Genomic DNA, 19,103 nt, shown 5'->3' with positions numbered 1-19,103 from the left:
GATGTTTTACATCTAGTGCCCTAAAACCACCTGGTTTGGGAGTCACTGGCCCAACACTCGTTACATAGGTCAATTAGAAAGTTCAAGGGAGTCAAGCATTGCACAGCCGACACAAAAATAATGAATAAAAGTAATTGCACATTTAAGCCTTGGTTATATTCATCTGATGGAACTCCTGTGAGTTTTTGGATACACATGCTTTGAGAAAAATTGAAACCTTATGATTCTATGTTATTAACACCTTACACTTTTGAACATGTGCTGTCTCAATTTTTTAACTATGAGTCGATCGATTTTTGATAACATGATGATGTGATATTCGTTTTGTTAAACATGCTCATGATGTGTGAACCAAGTATTTTAATGCGGATTTTTGCTCAATTGATAATACAGCATTTCAATGTTTGTGGGTATCATTTATGGCAAACCCTCACGAGACTTCACTCGTCCACTAGGGAGTCCAAGGGTTTTAAAAGGCTTGTTGCATATGCTAAATGCAATCGTTTCTCTCACGAAAGAGGATTTATGTTTCATGCTTTGATTTTGTTTTTCATTTTGTTTTGCTAAGGGACTAGCAAAATGTAAGTTTGGGGGTATTTGATGAGTACCAAATATTGTATATTTGGACCCCTTGATTTACATTAGTTAGACCTTTAGCCTTGCTATTTTATGATGTTTTTGTTAGTTTTTGTGTTTTTGTGTTTTATAGGTCAATAAGAGAGGAATAGCAAAATTTCATGTGGAAATGCTTGGAAATTCGGAAGTCCTGAAAAGTCGATCGATCGAAATTTTGCCCGAAGTCAATCGATCAAAATTTCCCAGAACTTACTTTTGCAAAAGCGCACTAGAACACCTAATCAGGAGCTTCTCTATGACAAAAAGCAGTTCTCCCTCTGATTTTCGAGGCAGAACACGCTGGTTTCGTGACCTTGGTTGTCTCTAGCAAGAGAGGAACCCTAGAGGGGGTTAGAGGAGTCATTTTACATAGGTTTCTTACCCTTCTATAAAGCTATAGCCATGCCTCCTTGTTGGGAGAGTTCAGAGAGCAGTAGCTAGGTTTAATTTCGTGCATTTTGTAGTTTATTTCAGTAGCTCTTTTCTCTAGACATTTGTCTTTGTAAAGCTTTTCTTCTATTTTCATGTTTGTTCTTCAAGTTTTTGTGGTGTTCTTGGTCATGGGAGGCTAGAACTCTCAACTAAGGTTGATGATGAAACCTCTCCATTGATGGCACTTACACTCTTGTAGTCCTACTTGCACATTTAATGCTATATATTATGTTGTTCAAGTTCCATTCATTTAATGCTTTATTTTTTGCAATGAATGTGGTTGGTGGTAGAAATAGGACATTTAATGTGTTTCAACCGATGCATACATTGTTTTATCGGTTTGAAAGATGATATCCATTGTGATTTATTCTTTGAATGGATACAATGGATGATTTGATTTCAAATGGGTACTCTTTGTGATTTATCTTTGAGTTGGATTCGTTTAATGGTTCTAAGGTTTATGGTTGAGAAACTTGAATGACACCCTAAGCTTAACGTTCTTTGGGTGTTCAAGTGGAAACCAAGAGGGTGAGTTGTTGGATTTGGTTTTATAAATTCCTTAGCCTTAGTCTCTTTTTACATAGTTCATTTCTTCTTCTTTACTTAGCATTTTTGGTGCATGTTTAACCCTCAAACTCTTGGAACTAGGTTAGAATGAGGTTGATTAAGCAAAACACTAACTTTTGACCATTTCCCTGTGCATTCGACCTCGCACTTGCACACACTTGTGAGTACATTTTTAACTCACAACAAGCTACACAAATGTTAGCTTTAAATCTTTACTGCTAACAAATAATCTCTTCCATGGTCTTCTGAACCTACACCAACAAATATGTGATTGCGGATACTTCCACAATTTCATACTGTATTTGTGTGAGTCAGCTGACTCAGTAATGTAATGTTTATAAATTTATTTAGAACATAAAAGCATAATACAATTTAACTTTATGTTTATATGTATACGCAATTTATGACCCATGGTAGCTAGTTATAGTCATAGATTGAATAGGCATATATCTATAAAACAATGGGGGTAATTACCTTTTTCCCTTATGAACTACCAACTTTTACAGAAAATCCCCCATGAATTATTAACTTGACCAAAATAGAGCATTCAACTACTAAACTTACTCATTTTCCCCCCTTCTATCAATCAGAGGTGTTAAGTCCAACGGTCAACGGGTCACGTGCCATCTAACGACAAATTTCTCTTCTTATTTTACCCTCGTCTTAGTTGTTAGTTCATAGGGGCATGTTGGAAGAAGATGGTAGTTCATGGGGGAAAAATGTAATAACCCCATGAACCAAAGTTACAGTTTGTTTTTTTTTTTTTTTTTTTTTTTTTTTTTTTTTTTTTTTTGTAAACACCAACAATTCTTTTTTATAATTCAAATCAATTTCTTCATATTTTTATCTGAAAATTCAAGTAATTAAACTTTTATATTTAGATTGTTCTTTTAAATTGGTCCATGTATGTATCTTGTCCTATTTAAGACATTCTTTTTCTCTCAGTTTTTTGTATGCGATTTTCCAAGTGACAATCCTCAAAAGATGAAAAGGTTTGCTAGAGAAAGGACACGATTTATGATAACATCTTTGACTTCATATTTTACCAGAATTGTTGTTGGTGATTGCCGTGTTGATAATATATACCAAGAAAATTATATATACAAATAACCATATTCAGCTACAATTACACAAATTCCATACTATTTTCAATAATAAAATTGCATATACAAACTGAAATTAACAAATGAATTAGTATAGCATTTCAAAGAAAACTGCAAGGCATGGGCATGCATTCTATCAACTGAAAACTTACTGTTGCCATAACTTCTTAATGTGCCTTATTGTCTTGCATCTGGTCCTGAGGTTCCAAGGGCAAGAGAGATCAATAACACCTGCAGCCTGTGGAAGATAGTCCAATCAAGACATGCAAAACATTAGTCTCATACTACAAAAGTTTGAATAGTACCAATCACATGAATAGATTTCCTAAACCAGGTAATAGTTTGGGTTGGAAAATAGTACTAATCACATAATGACCAAGAATCATCATTAAACCTACAATCAATGCACGGCCAGACACTAAATGACCACGAATCATCACAAACTCACCAGTACATGGCCAAAACACCATATTGCTAAATCATCACAAATCAGTTAATATTCATGTAGACATAATCATCTAAATCCTCAAAAGAATAGAGAACACTACAAAAACAGGGGTGCATGGCCTCAAGACTAATCAGCAAACCAACATCATCTATGACACATACACACAATGGAGTACACCATCAAAACTACACAAATTTGGTCCATCAGTAGAACACCAAATACTAGAATTATCAACTCAACCCAAAATCAGGGGACGCGGCAAATAGGGTTACACGGCTAGTAATACCCGTATTCGTCAACCGGCCTAAATACAAAACCCATCCAAAGACCATTCGGCCAACCCCAATCAAGGGTGCAGAGGGTCACATGGCCAGCATCAAACACACACACACACACACACATAATCTATCAAGAACAATCATCAAACCAACACACTCAAAATTAATCCACAATAATAGATTCACAAGAAATAATAAAGAACTACCTTAAAATTTATGTTTAAAGCTTTTAAGAACCCACCGGAAATTTCACTTGGAATCGTCAGAAATCGTACACATGCCACCGGAAATGGGCCTTTAAACCGTCAGAAACCGGAACTATTGCTTCGCCGGCGTTGATCCACTAGGAATCGTCCTCTCCGATGACCCACCCAAGGATTGGGTCTCCTTTAGTTCCTCACGGGTTTGACAGGTCGATTGGGTCATCTCGGGTTCACGAGCTCCACTACCAGCGATGATGGAAGATAAGGTCCTCTGGGTCTCTCCATGTCTCCGGTTCTCTTTCTGATTGGTGACCGTTCGGTCTCCCTCTCCACGATCAGTCTCTCAGGTTCTCACACTCTCTCTGTTTTGGGTCTTAGAGAAGAGAGGAAAGAAGGATCGGGAAGATGAAGAAAGGGAGAAGAAAAGAAGAGAAGGGAAGGAAGGATAAAACTAAGAAGAAGAAGAGAAAGAGAGAGAGAGAGAGCAAGAGGGTCTTAAAGAAGAAGACAATCTGAGAGTTTGTTTCTCTTTTGAAGAATATATATATATTTTTTTTAATTTATTCAGAATCGGCAAAATGGGCATGATTTCCCCCATGAACTACTATCTTCTTCCAATATGCCTCCATGAACTAACAACGAAGACGAGGGTAAAATAGGAAGAGAAATTTGTTAGACGGCACGTGACAGTCACGTAACCCGTTGACCGTTGGACTTAACACCTCTGACTGACAAAATGGGGGAAAATGAGTAACTTTGGTAGTTGAATGCTCTATTTTGGTCAAGTTGGTAGTTCATGGGGGATTTATGCAAAAGTTGGTAGTTCATGGGGAAAAAGGTAATTACCCTTAAAACAATGATATGACAGTTTAATATGCACAGTCTTAATTTTTTTCTTTTGCACTCCTCTCGTTTCAGCTTAGACTCGGTTAACGTGTTACTTGAAGCCTAGGCTTTCTCACATATAATGTTTATTAGTTTTGTTTAGGAGGCCTAGGCCCATGGAAGCCTTGGTCTTCGCTGTGGATCTAGATTTGTCAGGTTCATATTTATTATATTCTTTTCAGGTATTTCCTCATTCACCGTGAACCTAGGAACGCCAGTGAAGCCTCATGTACCCACTATAAGTCTAGACTCACCAACTTGTTATTAATTGTAACGCCCAAGAAAAATAAATTCTTAAAATAAAAATGTATTGAAATGTTAGATGAATAGAAGCTTAGTTAATATATATATATATATATATATAGATAAACGTGAATATGCACGTGTGTAAATACTAGACTTAATTGATCTACATATATATAAATGTGTTTAATTAATTCTTGTAAGAAGTTCTAATTATAGGGTATGTTATATATATGTGTGTGTGTGTGTGTGTGTGTGTGTGTGTGTGTGTGTGTGTGTGTGTGTGTGTGTGTGTGTGTGTGTGTGTTGTGTGTGTGTGTGTGTGTGTGTGTGTGTGTGTGTGTGTGTGTGTGTGTGACCACCCGGATTGATGAACACAAACATAAAGAAGATGAATCTTAGAGCCACCCGGTTTTCTAGCCTAAGTAAACTTGGTGGGAAACACTAACTGTGTGGGTATTTTTAAAAGTGTGAATCACCATCATAGGCATTGTAAAACTAAGTTTAAATAGAAACAAACCAGGCCATACAATGGACTCGGCAGGAGAGATGAACCAGAATTTGTGGTTGAAGGATACAAGAGTTAACAATATGGAAGTTACTGAGTGACCAGTACTGAACGCATAGCTGGAAGTGATATTTGTGTTTAATAATCATCACTGCTAATAGGATATTTTGAGGTGAAATATGAGTTTAAAAATAAGTGAGAGAAGTCTTAGTTCGGGTGAAACTAGAAAGTAGTTAGTTAGCTCAATTAGTTGGAGTTTAAATCATAGTTAGAAGGGATAAGAGATATTTAAGAAATCTAATGATGGTTTTCTATCCTATCAAGACTTCACCGAACACTTGTTTGCTCCCTAACCATAGATCATTTTACTTAAGTGAATTTGGACCTCTCACGTTCTCTATAGAAATGAAGACATGCTCCAGCCCAATTTAAAAAAATCAATCGGAACGCCATCCTTGTATCAAAATTTCTGCAACCTTCCTTGCCTTCGGTTAGAGCAGAAAAACTAGAACTGAAACTACCCATTCATTGTCGTTTCCGTTATTAAAACACGGAGAAGAGCCCTGAGATTTGTACACATCTTTTCTTCACTTTAATATGAACCAGCCAGTAGCAAAACAAACAGAAAAACAGAACTTTAACTCTCTGTTCTGCATTCCTTTTCTCCTTGCTGTTTGAAGTTCTTGAGAACGAGTGCTACACTTTGTACCTTATTCCTCCACTGTATGTTCGGTATACAACAACAAAAAGGACAATGAAAATCGGCTTTGGTCTCCTTCTTCACTCATTCGGTCAGTAGTTTTTAAAAAGACAAAGAAAAGCTCAACTTGAACTCTCAATCCAACCTTTAAATTCCAGACAACAGCTCCTGGTTTTAACACTCCGCAGTAGGTTCTCTCTTTACTTAGTTGAACAGAGGAACCTTCTCATTTTCACCATATAACCATGCCCTCACTTGTTCTTCTTTTATATGGTTGCTAGAGACTCTTGAACCTAGTTGGTAGCAGCAGAAAAAGGGATAAGTGCAGCACTTATTTCATCTAAGAAGAAACCGGTGAGCTTCCTAAAGCAGAAAAATAACATGATATGTATATATATATAGATGAATGTTTAGGTGAAGGAATGATAAGCATGTTTTGCTGTATGTAAATATATATGTATATACATAGCAGAACCGAAAAATGATATATGTGTGTGTGCTGTGATGAAACCGAACCAGTATACTAAAGAATTGAAACGTGTGAGTTGGAGAGTGTGAATGAGTGATAGATGTATGTGTGGTGGACGTGTATGAGGTGTTGAAATAGTAAAGGGTGTGTTGTCATGAAACAAAAAAGTGTAAGTGTGTGCTGTGTTCAAAAAGGGATGGATGTGTGTGCTGTGATGGAGTGTACAGGTGTGTGTTTAGGTGTAAAGTGCTGCATGTGAGGGTGTCTTAGGTAGATGTGTGTTGTGTTTTTGTGGTGAAATGTGTATGTGTAAGATTGAGAAATAATATATATATTGTGCACTTTGTTGTGGAAGCCGAGTGTGTATAGGTGTGGCAAAAGTGTGGGCCTACTTTAGATGTGCACATTCCGATAGTGTTTGATAAAAAGTGTGAGTGTTAATTATGTTAACAGAAAAGTGTGTCCGTGTGTGAGTGTGAGTGGCAGTGCTTTGATTTGGTGTTAGTGTACAGAATTTAGTGGAAAACAGTAAAGAAAAATTAAAGGAGATTAAGGGAAAACATATGGGTAAATGCCAAAAAAAAATACCTTGTGGTAAGTAGGTGTTCAGGTAGTGCAGTAAAGGGGAGATTAAACCTATACCGAAAGGGATGAAAAAAAATACAAAAGTGGCAGTGGGTGAAGAGTATTAAAGGGATTAATCAAATGGGCAAGTCCACGGGTTGCAAAACTAAGTACTAAAAATAATATATAGGGCTTGTTTGATAAGTTACAGAACAGAACAGCATAATGCTGTTACTGTTCATGTACTTTTTTGTTTTTCATTTTTTTATATTTTTTACCACCAATCAACATCAAAACATTTTACTTTTTTTCACTTTTTATATCACATCAATAATTTTTTATTACTATTCAAATAAAAAAAATTAGTACAATACAAAACTTTTTCACTTTTTTATACAAATTCTTTTTATTTTATATCACATCATCACTTTTTACTAATTCCAAAACTAACAACTCACTACTCTGTTCTGTTCTGTTCTATACATGTCTTTGCCAAACAAGCCCATAGTTATGTATGTATATGTATACTCTTGATGTGAATGTATGTGAATATATATATATATAAGTATGGTGCACTACATAGAATATATATATATATATATATATGTACCTATTTATTGTAGTGTCAAATACAAGAAGTTATAAATTCCAAATGTAATGCTAAAGAGGAATATACTTGGATGAAATAGTATATTATATATATGATCTCATTTGTTAGAATAAAAATGATAAGGTTGTAAATAAATGTAGTTATTGAGATATCCAAACAAATAATGATTTCATCTAATAAAAGACTAGAAGAGATAGTGATAGATGATGATTTTTCTTAGCACTATTTGATGATCTAGTATTTCATAAATATAACCCTGCAGTTGATATTTTTGTGAACCCCGTGGAAGCAAAGGACTGTAAGTATAAATTACTTATTGAGGGTAGTACTGGATTTCAATAGTGTTGTGTTTATGTTTTATTTTAATTGAATGCATGTGACTGATTATTGCATACTGTGAATAATCAACCTATAAATATTGGGAGTAACGTCTCCCAAAGGTTTAGGATGGGAATAGTGTCTGAAACCGAAAACCCAATAATTTATATTGATTGGAACGTCTTTCAAAGTGCTAGTAGAGTGATGTGGAACATACTCTGCTAGTGCGAAAATAAGCTAATCAAAATGTAATGTAGAGGGAACGGCTTCGAGAAAGATGTTAATCGGGTGACGGCTCTAAACGAGTGGAGTGCAATGACTATATTGAACTGTTTAAACTTTGCATAGAAAACTGTCACTACATCATTATGTTATCTCTGTCCCTTAAATAACACATAATCCATTGATATTATTGAATGAGAATTAGCTCACTTATGGAACTATGGGTTTGTAGTAATAACCACACTCTCTTAGATGATTGTGCAGGTACTGATACTGACGAGTATCAGGATCCTTGTGATGATCCTGGTTTCATAGATGAGACTGTCTAATGTCTTCCTTTTTGTGATGGACTTGCTGAATAGTCTATCTCCTATGTTGATATTAGGTTTTATTTTATGCACTTCCTAAACAACTTGTGTTGTATCTTATGGTTTGTAATATGACTACAATTATGTAGGTCACGAGCCATATATGGCTCTTATGTTTTCGCATTCGCGTGTATTTATTTGTAAGACCTTTTTATTATTATAATGCAAATCGAGGTATTTCAGTCAAAGCTCTATATGTGTTGATAAGGAATTGTCCCTGATGGTTTAAAAGAAAAAAAGAAAAAAAAAATATTCATATTTTCCGCTGCAAGATTTATCGTCTTTGAAAGGTTAATGACACGTAACTATCCAGATATAATTACTTACGCTCTTTTGTAAAAATCGGGTCGTTACATTAATCATTTAGTTAAACAATAAAATATGCAAATTTCACATGCCCAAACAATTAAATAAATATGTAAACATGACTTTACTAAATTCAGAATCTCTTAGTAAGTATTTTAGAAATACTTACAGCCCTTTGATGCAATTTTCAGTTCATTATCTGCGTTTAAAAATACACATGTAGAATATCTTTATCAGTTCTCTTTTCATACATTAGATCAGTCGCTTTTACATCCATTTTAAATTGTGAAAATTATAGGGTGATTTATCATTTTCTCATAAATAACCAAAATCCCCTAACACCACCCCCATTTATTTCCATTTAATTCAATAATATACAAATACTTTAAAATATAAACCTACCTTTAAATTTTACATCTTTTAACTAACACCATAAAATTAATACTGGACTATTTTAAAATCTCCAACTACCTTCCGGGTACAAAATTGGTCAATAGAACCTCCTTTTAGAAACTTATTAATCCATACTTAAAAACTAAGTATGAGGTTGTGATTAATACCCATTCGGTCAGACCATTAAACTAGAATTATCCACAAACCACATAAACCCACACATAATTGGCTAAAACAAGGGGTACATGCTTCAAAACCTCCAAAGAAATGAGGTTGTGATTAACAATAATACCCCACCACAATACTCAGCCCACCAACGATTAACCAAAATAATTTCACAAAACTCAAGATTCCACAACACATACTCGGTCGAAACAATGGAGAACCAATTGGACGGAGCAGGGACAAAACATTATTAGCTTCAAACCCATACCACTAAAATACCCATGCACAAAATTAGATTCTTCACCAAAACATTACAACTAAACTAGGAAGACCACTGAAATCATAAGAAGGCAAAACGAAACATCTGGAATCCTATATTCATCTCACCATTGGCTGAACCCACAAACAGGGGACACGGCCAAGACCTAAAATACATACAACCGACTGACCATTCAAGGAACCCAATATCTACAACACAGCTCCACCAAAACAGGAATATCATGCTTCCCACAGATTCAGCCAACACACACCCATACATAGGGGTGTAAACGAGCTGAGCTACTCGTGAGCTTACTCGAGATCGGCTCGAATAAACTCGACTCGTGCTCGAATCGATTATTAAATGAGCTACTCGTGAACACGAAAATTAAACTCGATTATTAAACGATGCAAACTCGTATAAACTCGACTCGACTCGACTAAAACTCGTGAACCCGCTCGTATAAGGCTCGACTCGTTTATTAAGGCTCGACTCGTGTATATATATATATTAATGAATAATATACTATGTGTATTATGTAAACATAAATTAAGTAACAAATAACAATAGTTATTAGTCAATATATATTAATTGGTCATATTTATATAAAATAGTAAAAATGAATAATATCAATAATTAATTATTAGTCATATGATATAATGACAATCCAAATACTTAATCAAATTATTCATGTAATATAATAAGATTATAATTTATAGGATTATATGATCATATAATAATATAACATTGTACTATACTACCATAGTACCATATGACATTATGACATGTCACATGTGAATATAAAATATGCAATCATTTTATTATATGTTATGAGTATTATCATTAAATATTTAATAATCATTATATACGGATTGTTAGATCATGTTAATATGTTAAATATACTATCATATGATAATACTTAGTTCATATGATATTAGTATTATTAATAGGTAATTATGAATTATGATAAATTTGATAATTATGATTTATGACTCATAAATTTATAATAATCATACTTAATTACTTATTATAGATTCATAGATAATCTCATAAATCAAGTGATGTGATATGATCTATAATTCATAATCATTAATATATATACATATTACTATATTGGTAACATATATAATTATAGCTACATGCCTACATAGTAACATAGTGTCATATATGATATAGACTATAGTATACAAATTCATACTAATATAAATTATATAATGGTTTAGTATTTAGATACTTAGTTAGATACACTCATACACTTAATAAGTATGATTTATGATTTTAAGTATTTAATAATTATTAGTAATATTTAGATGCAATGACTATGTCTATGTATATAGAATATATATGTAAGTTACAGTAAGTATGAATTCACATTATTCATATGATATAATAACACTTATGAAACTTAATTATATTATTCATATATAATAATAATGTAATTCATACAATCTCAAATTAAGTTATTAGAATTGAAATTACTTATATATCAATTATAATGATAATTCATAACTTGTGATTTGTGAATTATATTAATTATAAATTTATAACGATAATTCATAACTTATAATCACAATTCACAAGTCTTGAATTATTGTTATAATTTAGATCATATAATTTAACATTTTGCTATATAACCGTTAGTTGTTAGATAATAGATATGATCTAATTAATATTATCTTATAGGAGTAATAGGACCATATGAATCATATATATAGTAATTATCATTGTAAGACATTGTTAATATTTTAACTTAATATAAGTTAGTTAGTTAGTTTTTAGTTTTTACATTGACTATTAATTTTTTTTTTTAATGCCAAAAATCAAATGATAATACTTTTTTATTCGAGATCATAGTGCTTAGATTATATTATTATATGAAAACATCATTATCATTTATATGATTTATATTTATCTATATTAATTTATTAAGTATGTAAGATGTAACTATGTAAGTATTGACTAAATCCATATCACATGTAACTATGTAAGTATTGTAAATTTGTAATCTTATAATTATAATTTATAAAAGATTTTGAAAATTTCATGTTTCATTTCAACCTCCTCGAGCATGAATTTCCGGTTCCGCCATTACGGGCGTTACCATTTACCAACATACCATGGTAGCACTCTAGCATCTACCCGGCTACCCTAAAGAGTCAAGATTAATTGAACTTGTTATTTTTATTGCTTTACAAGCTTTTGCCATCTATGTCAAATGCATACTTTCACAACACATTAGATAATATATATATTCATAATTCATTAGTATTTAGTGGTAATGTGGTATTGTATAATTTGAATTTTTCGTATATATATTAGTTACCTTATTTTATAATTCGTCAATATTTTCAGAATAATAGAATTTTTATTTTATGAATTTCTGTTTTCCTATTTTCCATACGATGTAATTTTTATAAAATTGTTATCGATCACTGATTCACTAATATTATTAATATATAAATAAAAATTAAATTACAGACAAAAGTTATTTTTCCTTAAATTTATTTTTTTATTCTAACTTTATATGGAAAAGCTTTTACTGTCATTTAATCTATTTTACTTGAGGAATAAAATATACAAATATACAATTAAATTAATATATTGTAAAATTCTTGAGTAGTACTTTATATTATATACAATTTTTTAAATGTTGTGTAAATTGTGTTTTAAAGTTAAAACGTTGGTTTTTTATTTTTTTAAGAATAAAATAAAATAAATAAATGAGTAAATTGAAACAATAGTTTATTAGTTTTGTACATATTTGATAAATTGATAGACATGAAACGATGCGTTTTTACATTGTGGGTAATGGGTTAAACTGTTCACATGAAATTCTTGCCTTCTTGCCTTCTTGGTATAATGGTATTTAACAATTTATATAGTGTTTCTGACGCACGATTTTTTCCGAAAATTTATTTGATCCAACGACTAAAATTTAATCATCAAAAACTGATTACAACACTGATTCAGCTACACGCCTACACTGCATCATGACCGTTTATAATAGCAAATTTGTAGTCTGAAGGTCTGCCGAATGGCCCGAATATGTAGCTGATTTTCACCAAATACTGTAACTGAAATAAGCGTTAAAAATGAAATGGGAAATTGGTAATAATGATCATCTAGGGAACTAGGAACTAGGTAATAATTACCTAACGTTCCTCGCGTGAAGCGTCTGAGCTGACGCTGGAGGAGTGACGATTGACGAAGCTGCAAGGCAGCAAGGCCAAGCGTGAGACGCCGACACGTGTACCACTTCAGCAAGGCCAAGCGTCTGTGGATCGTGCGATCATTCAAACGAAATCAAGCACCAATATCATCCGTTCAATTTGAGATAATGGGCTACAGCCTACAGCTCAACGAAAATAAAAGTTGGGCATGGCGCCTGACTCGCCTGAGTCCCTGACGTTGCTGACGAAAATAATGGACATGACGCTCCACTGCTCCAGTTGCCGAGACGCACGCCGCTGCACGCGTGACATTTCAATTTTCGAGAAATTTCTGGATCGTCCGATTGTCGAAGCCAAACCAAGCGTGAATCTCAACCGTTCATTTTGAAATAGTTGGTTACAGCTATATTCAACTATTAGTCTGAGAAATTTTTTGGTGTTATAATTATCACGTGTTAACTCCCATTAGATGAGATCCAACGACTTCAGTTTGATCTTGACATTGATTATAATACTCAATGATTAGGATTAGAAGTAGATCCGGTTTTATTTGTATACGGGTGTAGGGAATTATTTTCCAAACGATTTTTTTGTTTAATTATTAATTATAGATAAAATAAAAAAAAAAAATCCCTATGCACCCTATTCCTATGCACCGGTGTTTTTTTTTTTTTTTTTTTCTAAAGAAAATCCCCCCGGCCACCCGATTTTTTCTTTCCTTGAGAGTTGAGAACTACAGTGTCTTCCTCGTTCCTCAAGTTCCCCGAGTCTCTGACCGAATGACATTCAAAGCCGTTCATTGTTCAAAAAATTAGAAGACAAATTCTAATCCAACCGTTCATTTGTTTGAAAATTCCTTTCTTCCTTTGACATCAAATTTAGTTTGTATTTTTAAATTCTCACTCTGTCAGTCTCTTACACTCCATGCAGGCAACTTGCAAAGAATTTATTGTGCTGCTGATGGTTCAGAACACAATTAATGCTTTGCTTTTAATGCGAAGTTTTCTCTCTCAACTACTTTCATCTATCCTGTTCTTCTTCTTCGTTTTTTAGCCTTAGATTTATTTTTAATTTTTGATCGAATGGCTTCGATCTTTTAACAGAATTTAGTTTTGAAATCTATTAGGACTTCTATCTAAATCATCTGATGTTCCATCTTTTGGCTGCGCAGCCAAATCCCAACTTTTGTGATTTTTTTCTCTTCTTCTCAGACAGTCACACGACTCACACATATTGATGGCAGCAAGTCCAACGACCAAGAACACTCTTGATCTGACTGAAGTGGTAGTCAAGTTCTGGACTTTACGTGAGATCACTGAGATGCGTGTGAATATTGTGATGCTCTTGCTCTCAAATTTCAATTATAAATTTGAGAGCAAGAGGGTCAAAAGACTCAGGCTCCTCAGCTGCTCAACTCCTCAGAACTCAAGAATCAAGACTCAATTCTCAATTCGTTAAGTATCAAAAATTTATTCTCTACTTCTCTTTCATCATTTCATTTACATGTTCCGATATTCAATTTTTTTTTTCTTTCACTTAGACTTAGTGGCTAATCTTTCAATATTTTTAAATTCCAAATTTCAAATGTTAATGTTGAATCGTTGATATTCCATATGATTGTTCAGGAGTCAAGGACGTCCGTTCTCCTCTACTAGGCTACTACCCCAGTCTCAGGTCCTCATTGATTTTGCAAGTTATAACAACTCAGGTTTCACTTTTTTATTCTTTACATTATTTATTATTATTTTTTGTTATGATTAATGATTATAAATTTATAATTAGCAAATTCTTCTACCAACAATCTGTTATGTTTTACAAATTCTGTTGTGATTATGTAATATATGCTCTGTTTGGAAACTGTTCATAATGCTTATAAAATTTCACATTGTTAGGATTTAGAAATGTATGTTCTGAATCTTTTGATTATATATTGCTGAGTTTTGTTTTGTTTTGTTTTTTTTTTTTTTTTTTTTTTTTTTTTTTTTTTTTTATAAAAAACGAGCAGTGCTTTTTTTACATTATTTATTATTTTTTTTTGTTATGATTAATGATTATAAATTTATAATTAGCAAATTCTTCTATGAACAATCAGTTATGTTTTACAAATTCTGTTGTGATTATGTAATGTATGCTCTGTTTGGAAACTGTTCATAATGCTTATACAATTTTCACATTGTTAGGATTTAGAAATGTATGTTCTGAATCTTTTGATTATATAATGCTGAGTTTTGTTTTTTGTTTTTTTTTGTTTTTTTTTTTTTTCTGAATTTAGAAATGTATGCTCATTGCTCTATGTTAGACAGTTTTTTTTTCTTAAAAAACGAACAGTGTTTTTTTTAAAAAAAAAAATTAGGGCAGAAACTATAATCCTAAAAGTTAGACAGTTTGTTAATTACAAAACTTGAATATGAAAAAAATAGGAAATTCTTTAGCAATTTGTAAAAAATGAATCTGTTTTTTTTTTTTTTTTTTTTAAAAAAAAAAAATAGGGGCAGAAAACTATAATTCTAGAAATTATACAGTTTTTTAATAACCAAACTTTATTTTTTTTTTAAAAAGAATAGGGCAGATTCGGCAGAACACAGTTATTTAATAACCAAACTTGAATATGAAAATAATTGAAATTCCTTGACAATTTGTAAAAAATAAACAATCTGTTTTTTTTTTTTTTAAATAGGGGCAGAAAACTATAATTCTAGAAATTATACAGTTAAAAAAAGAATAGGGCAGAACACAGTTTTTTAATAACCAAACTTGATTTTTTTAAAAAAAAGAATAGGGCAGAACACAGTTTTTTTAATAACCAAACTTGAATATGAAAATAATTGAAATTCCTTGACAATTTGTAAAAAATAAACAATCTGTTTTTTTTAAAAAAAAAATAGGGGCAGAAAATTATAATTCTGGAAGTTATACAGTTTTTTAATAATCAAACTTGATTTTTTTAAAAAAAGAATAGGGCAGAACACAGTTTTTTAATAACCAAACTTGATTTTTTTTAAAAAAGAATAGGGCAGAACACAGTTTTTTAATAACCAAACTTGATTTTTTTTTTTTTTTAAAAAAAAGAATAGGGCAGAACACAGTTTTTTTAATAACCAAACTTGAATATGAAAATAATTGAAATTCCTTGGCAATTTGTAAAAAATAAACAATCTGTTTTTTTAAAAAAAAAAATAGGGGCAGAAAACTATAATTCTAGAAATTATACAGTTTTTTAATAACCAAACTTGATTTTTTTTAAAAAAAAAAAAAGAATAGGGCAGAACACAGTTTTTTTAATAACCAAATTTGAATATGAAAATAATTGAAATTCCTTGACAATTTGTAAAAAATAAACAATCTGTTTTTTTTAAAAAAAATAGGGGCAGAAAACTATAATTCTAGAAGTTATACAATCTTTTAATAACAAAAATTGAATATGAAAGAATTTAAATTTCTTGGCAATTAAAAATGAAAATGAACAATTAAAATAAAACAATTAACAAAATAAAATAATTAGGCAAAAATATCCTTAAAAACTATTAATGAAACTTAAATATGAAAAATTGTACAGATTTGAATTTCTTTATTTTAGCAATTAACAAAAAATAATGAACAATCATATGATATGCAAACTTAAATTCTACTCTTAAGTTTTGAACACTTGTTTTTTCTTTTTTCACAACAATATCTAATATAGAATTTAAAAATTAAAGGGCATGGAGAGTGATTTGCATGAACTTGAGCCAATTGAAGAGTATGAGAATGAGGATTCTCTTGAAATTAGTGATAAGGCTACTGTTGAAGCAACCATTGATACTCCTATTAATGAGGATCCAAATGAAAAGAATGTTTATAAGAGAAAGCCTAGGAAGAAAACTTCTACTGTATGGAATCATTTTGAGCAAGTTGAGGTTTCTGGTGTAAAAAAAAATCAATGTAAATGGTGTAAGGGTAAATTTACCGTATCAAAATCAAGTTGTACATCTACCTTAGGTAGACACTTGGAGTCGTGTTTGAAGTACGTAGGTTCAAAGAAGAAGCAAAAGGTTTTGTCAGTTGAGAGTAATGCGTCTGGTGATGTGGGCATCATTTCAAATTTTCAGTTTGATGAAAGTAAGGTGAGAGAATTATTAGCTCACATGATCTTGTATCATGAATATCCTTTTAGGATGGTGGAGCATGTGCTGTTTAATAAGTTTATGAAAGCTTGTACCCCGCACTGGAAAAAAATTTCTCGAGCTACCGCTAAGAGTCTTTGTTTTGCCACTTATGATTTTGAGAAGAAGAAGTTGAAAGCTTTATTGAATCGGGTCCCTAAAGTTAACATCACAACTGACATGTGGACTTCTTGTCAGAAGGTTTCTTATATGGTTGTGACATGTCATTTTATAGATTCTGATTGGCGGTTAAATAGGCGTGTGTTGAACTTTTGTAATATTCCGCCTCCACACTCTGGACTTCTTATTGCTGATGCTCTTCATAAATGTTTTAGAGACTGGGGTATTGAGACTAAAGTTTGTTCAATAACCGTAGACAATGCCAAGGCAAATGATGTAGCATTGAGACACTTGCGAGATGTTTTTAATATGAGAAAATCTCTTGTAGTTGGGGGCAAGTTGTTTCATGTGCGTTGTTGTGCACACATAACTAATTTGATGGTTCAGGATGGTCTTGGTGAGATTGGAGATATTGTTGATTGTGTGAGGGACGGAATAAAATTCTTGGTAGCATCTGAGGGAAGATTAAAGCAATTTACTGAAATTGCAAAGAACTTGCATTTGTCATCCAAGAAGTTATTTTTGGACGTACCTACTCGTTGGAACAGTACATATTTGATGTTGTCAGCTGCATATGAGTTTAAGGATGTATTTTCTATGTATGGATTCAACGATCGTCAATTTACTTGGGTGCCATCGCTTGAAGATTGGGATAAAGTCAAATCTGTCTGTGAACTTTTGGGGGTCTTTAATCGAGTAACCAAGATTGTATCTGGTAGTGACTATCCAACATCAAATTTATTCCTTCCTGAAATTTGGCGAATGAAAGAGGTTCTAATTAAGAAATGTGATGATGAAAATGATTACATTAGATCTATGGCACGTCGAATGAAAGTCAAGTTTGATAAATACTGGAGCGAGTGCAATTTATTGATGGCAATTGCAGCAATTTTGGATCCAAGGTTTAAGTTGGTGTTCATACGTTTCTGTTTTCCGAAGATTTATCAAGAGGCTGAAGCTACGAAGAATATTGAATATGTTCAAAAAATTTTGAAAGAGATATTTGATGTGTATCTTCATGAACATAATTTGAATCTCAAGGAACAGGATCTTGCAAGCAAAGTTCAAGAAAACTCTTCAAGTAGTCGTTCAATCTATGCAGTTGATGATGAGGAGGGTGGTGTGGAAATGTGGGAGTCTTTTCTCAAAAGTGCTGAAACGGTGCTTCAACCTGTGAAATCAGAGTTAGAAATGTATCTTGAGGAGGGTGTATATATACCTAACAAGAACATTGAATTTAATGCCTTGGATTGGTGGAAAGCGAATACTCTCAAGTATAATGTTTTGTCTAAAGTGGCCAAAGATATTTTGTCAACACCGATCACAACTGTAACTTCAGAGTCTACATTCAGTGCCGGAGGAAGGGTTATTGATCCACATCGAGCGTCATTATCAACTGAGACAGTTCAAAAGTTGTTATGTGGGGCTGATTGGGTCAGATCAATATATGGACTTAAAAAGAAGTGTGGGGTATGTTTTTATTTCATTTTTATATATTTTAATAGTGTTTGTTAATTTAATTATACTTTTATATCGTCCTAAATACTAATTACTTATATATATATCTTAGGAGAATCAAGATGATGGGGAAAATGAAAGGGAAGTGGAGATAACTTTGCCCGAGACAATTTGATTGTTAGTGTTCTTCGCCTCTTTTTATTTTTTTGGAAGTGTTGTGATATAAATTATATAACTATATTTTTGGTTTGAGGACTATGTGGGATAGTTGGACTATGTTATTTTGTTGAAGATCTTGTATAATGTTATTTTCATCAAGATATGAAGACCGAAGGTAATGTGTGATTTATTATTTAATGATTTATGCACATTAACTTGTGATATATTTAACCTCTCTTGGCATTTTTACCAAGTTTATAGGACTTGTGTAACTAATGCAAGGGAGTTAAATTAAATTAAATTTTTTTTTAGTGTGTTGCAGTTTACATATTTTATTTGGGGAGCGGATTTAAGGTAAAGTTTACTTTATTATTCAATGGTTTATGCACATTAATTTG

The 19,103-nt window shown here is 32.2% G+C and overlaps 1 protein-coding gene across 1 annotated transcript; it reads left to right on the top strand.

Annotated features, from left to right (window-relative positions):
• Positions 1-14,062: 14,062 nt before the first annotated feature.
• LOC133868123 (zinc finger BED domain-containing protein RICESLEEPER 2-like) lies at positions 14,063-18,721 on the top strand. Its single transcript, XM_062304943.1, has 4 exons — positions 14,063-14,279; positions 14,452-14,534; positions 16,525-18,558; positions 18,659-18,721. The coding sequence occupies exons 1-4, from the start codon at positions 14,063-14,065 to the stop codon at positions 18,719-18,721; spliced, it is 2,397 nt and encodes a 798-aa protein (XP_062160927.1).
• The last annotated feature ends 382 nt before the right edge of the window (positions 18,722-19,103 follow it).

This window comes from Alnus glutinosa, chromosome 5 (genome assembly GCF_958979055.1).
Source record: "Alnus glutinosa chromosome 5, dhAlnGlut1.1, whole genome shotgun sequence".
Classification (NCBI taxonomy): domain Eukaryota; kingdom Viridiplantae; phylum Streptophyta; class Magnoliopsida; order Fagales; family Betulaceae; genus Alnus; species Alnus glutinosa.
Note: the sequence above shows the minus strand (reverse complement) of the source record. Positions and strands in the feature narration are given on the sequence as shown.